General features: G+C 42.3%; 1 protein-coding gene across 1 annotated transcript in view; it reads right to left on the bottom strand.

Moving 5' to 3' along the window:
- LOC110022555 (7-deoxyloganetic acid glucosyltransferase-like) overlaps nucleotides 1-926 on the bottom strand; it is a 6,284-nt gene that overhangs the window by 4,062 nt on the left and 1,296 nt on the right. The window contains exon 3 of the mRNA XM_020721564.1: nucleotides 593-862. Coding sequence (XP_020577223.1) covers nucleotides 593-862 — 270 coding nt within the window. The remainder of the gene's footprint in view (nucleotides 1-592; nucleotides 863-926) is intronic.

The following is a 926-nucleotide window of genomic DNA, read 5'->3' as shown; positions in this document are numbered from 1 at the left end:
CTGTTAGAGATGGTTGAAAGATGTGCCAACCGAAGTTGGGGCGACTGTGGTGACGACCAGATTCAGTCGTGGACAGTGACAGTCAGAGTTGGTCGGACCAGACCAATAACATTATCCCTAACAACATTGACAGACGTAGCAAATCTTCATGATCGCAGAAGCTTTATGCAATTCAGTTGACCAAGCCGCCTAGGCCAAAAAATAGTAAGGTAGTATGCTCACATGGTAAAAACCTAGAATGACCTATAGTGTCCTTACTTAAAATAGGGGCATAAATATATCCTCAAATACTATTTTTCATTTGTGGAATTACTTCATGAATAAAAATTACACAACCCTTTCATCAATCAACTTTTTATTGTTGTGCTCTCTCTACTTCTTTATTCTCTATTCTTTGAGTGTGATTCAAAAGACTAAGTGTGATTCAAAAGATAAATTAGGATTTAATAATAAACATATAAAAAATTAAGTTTTTGATATGTAAATAAAAAAAAAATTGCGTGATATGTTTAAGAAATCCCATTCTTATTAAATACACAGCAGCAGCCTTAAAAGTTAATAATAATAGAGCAGAAAGTAGCTAAATGGCTGCGTCAAACTGGTCATTCGTCGTCGCGCCAGATGCACGCCCGCTTAATGACAAAATGTCCCTTAACAACCTCTCCAAGTCCAACCTGGAATCCCCACCTTCCCCCACGCTCCTCCCAATCTCCACCGCCATTTTCTTCGCCACTTGCAGAAGTTCCTCCGCCTTCTCCCCCTCCATCGCCTCCCTCGCCATCTTCTCCACCATCTCCCTGCCACACACATCCTTCATATCCAAACCAACCTTCCACACCTCCCCAACCAATCTACTATTAACCTGCTGATCCCATGCCCACGGCCAACACAACATCGGTACTCCTGCCGCCGCACTCTCCACCGCC

Source organism: Phalaenopsis equestris, unplaced genomic scaffold, assembly GCF_001263595.1.
Source record: "Phalaenopsis equestris unplaced genomic scaffold, ASM126359v1 Scaffold000197, whole genome shotgun sequence".
Taxonomy (NCBI): Eukaryota; Viridiplantae; Streptophyta; class Magnoliopsida; order Asparagales; family Orchidaceae; genus Phalaenopsis; species Phalaenopsis equestris.
This window is presented reverse-complemented; position numbering and strand designations above follow the sequence as displayed.